This window comes from Octopus bimaculoides, chromosome 22 (assembly GCF_001194135.2).
Source record: "Octopus bimaculoides isolate UCB-OBI-ISO-001 chromosome 22, ASM119413v2, whole genome shotgun sequence".
Classification (NCBI taxonomy): domain Eukaryota; kingdom Metazoa; phylum Mollusca; class Cephalopoda; order Octopoda; family Octopodidae; genus Octopus; species Octopus bimaculoides.
In genome coordinates, this window is record NC_069002.1 from 6929339 (window position 1) to 6931458 (window position 2120).

Below are 2120 nucleotides of genomic sequence, written 5' to 3' on the forward strand. Positions count from 1 at the left end.
CCTCCCCTCCTCCCCTCCTCCTCCTCCTCCTCCTCCTCCTCCTGTGCCGATAGTAGAAAGGATTATTGTTATTATCATCATCATCATTATTATTATTATTATTATTATTATTATCATCATCATTATTATTATTATTATTGAGCTGGCCGAATCGTTAGCACGCCGGGCGAAATGCTTGGCAGTATTTCGTCTGTCGCTACGCTCTGAGTTCAAATTCCACCGTGGTCAATGTAATCGACTAGTCACCTCCTCCAAAATTTCAAGGCCTTGTGCCTTCAGTATAAAAGATTATTATTATTATTATTATTATTATTATTATTATTATTATGTTACTGATGGTGTCAATCATGTTTGTTTATTCATTTGTGTATTCCAGAGTACGGGGGTACCACATTCCTGAAGATAGCATGGTAATACTGAACATCTGGGCAATACACCATGACCCAAATGTATGGGAAGACTCGTACACGTTCAATCCACGTGAGTATACCAGTGGGGCTAGATTTTTTATTGTTGTTATTGTTGTTGATTAGGTGGCCCGCACACACAACGCACACATACACACACACACACACACACACACACACACACACACACACATGTAAATACGTGGTGGTATCAAAACATTCCCAGACTAGTTCTGTAACGTGCCAACAGATGGCAGCACACTGTTGCGTGCGCAGTGAGAGATAGCAGTGACTTTCATGAGGCAGTGTGCCGAATGACATCGCCGTTGTGAAATTTGTGTGTTTTTGTAATCACGTGTATTACTGCTGTAGTCTGCAATTTTTGTCTTGGACAGGAAGTTGGAACAAATAGCCAACGTGAAATTTTGCGTTAAACTTAGGAAGTCCGCTACAGAGACATTGAGCATGCTTTGGCAAGCTTACGGACACGAGGCAATGGGTCGTACATAATGTGTCGAATGGCACGGGTGCTTCAAGAGCGGAAGAACATCCCTGGGGAGACGGTGAGCGATCTGGAAGAAATGCCAGGAACGTCAATACCCAGAAATGTGGTATCGTGTATCGAGCACTCATCCCACAGGGCCAAACCGTCAATCGAGAGTTCGACCGCAACGTTTTGAAGCGTTTAAAGGAGAACATTCGGCGAAAACGACCGGATCTGTGGAGCGCGAAGAATTGGATTCTCCACGAAGATAATGCCACTGAGTTCTCCTCGTCACCGAGTTATACTCACTCGTAACTTTCCCTTCAAAACAAAACATAGTGTCGTTCCTCACCTGCCCAATTCGCTAGATTTAGCGCCTGCAGATTTCCATCTCTTCCCCAAGATGAAAATGCAGCTCATATGTCGCCGTTTCAACACTGTTGTCGAGATTCAGGGCGAATCGCAGAAGGTATTCGGCTCGTTTACGTGAAACGGTTTCTAGGCCGGATACCCCAAAGTGGTAGGGACACTGAAACTGGTATATTGCTGCGCAAGGGGACTATTTCGAAGGAGACTGAATTTTTCCTAATAATAATATTGTATACGACTTGAGATGTTTGTCTTGCCTTAACGTTTGTTGTCCTCTTTAACAATTATATATATATATATGTATGTATGTAAGTATGTATGTATGTATGTATGCGTATATACGCACACACATTCCATTTCACCCTATTTGTCACTGCTTTAATTAACAAACTTTTTTCTTCTGCTTTTGTCCAATAGGAAGATTCCTGGATCCACAAGATCAAGGCAAGAGTTACCTCCCTTTTGGTTTGGGACATCGAGTTTGTGTCGGCTCCTCCGTAGCCAAAATGGAAATTTTCATGTTCTGTGCCTACCTAGTAACGAACTTTGTATTCACATGCCCCAAGGGGGAACCACTACCAGACGTTACAGGTCGAGCTGGTTTGACCATACGGCCAAAACCTTTCAAAATCTGTTTAAAGAGAAGGCTGTGATTTCAAAATTCCTTCCGAACTTGAGTAGTAATAAAAGTGACAGAAAGACAATTTAAATAAATAAAATATACGCGCACATATTCATGCATCCACACACATACACACATGCATATACATACATACACACATACATACATACATATACATATATACACATACATGTGCGTATATATATATATATGTATATATATATATATATGTATATAT

General features: G+C 41.2%; 1 protein-coding gene across 1 annotated transcript in view; it reads left to right on the forward strand.

The window, feature by feature from the left end:
- Nucleotides 1-2114, forward strand: part of LOC106867674 (steroid 17-alpha-hydroxylase/17,20 lyase-like) — a gene marked incomplete at its 5' end in the record, with an annotated part of 7239 nt that extends 5125 nt beyond the window's left edge. The window contains 2 exons of the mRNA XM_052975643.1: nucleotides 377-480; nucleotides 1678-2114. Coding sequence (XP_052831603.1) covers nucleotides 377-480; nucleotides 1678-1913 — 340 coding nt within the window. The remainder of the gene's footprint in view (nucleotides 1-376; nucleotides 481-1677) is intronic.
- Nucleotides 2115-2120: the final 6 nt, after the last annotated feature.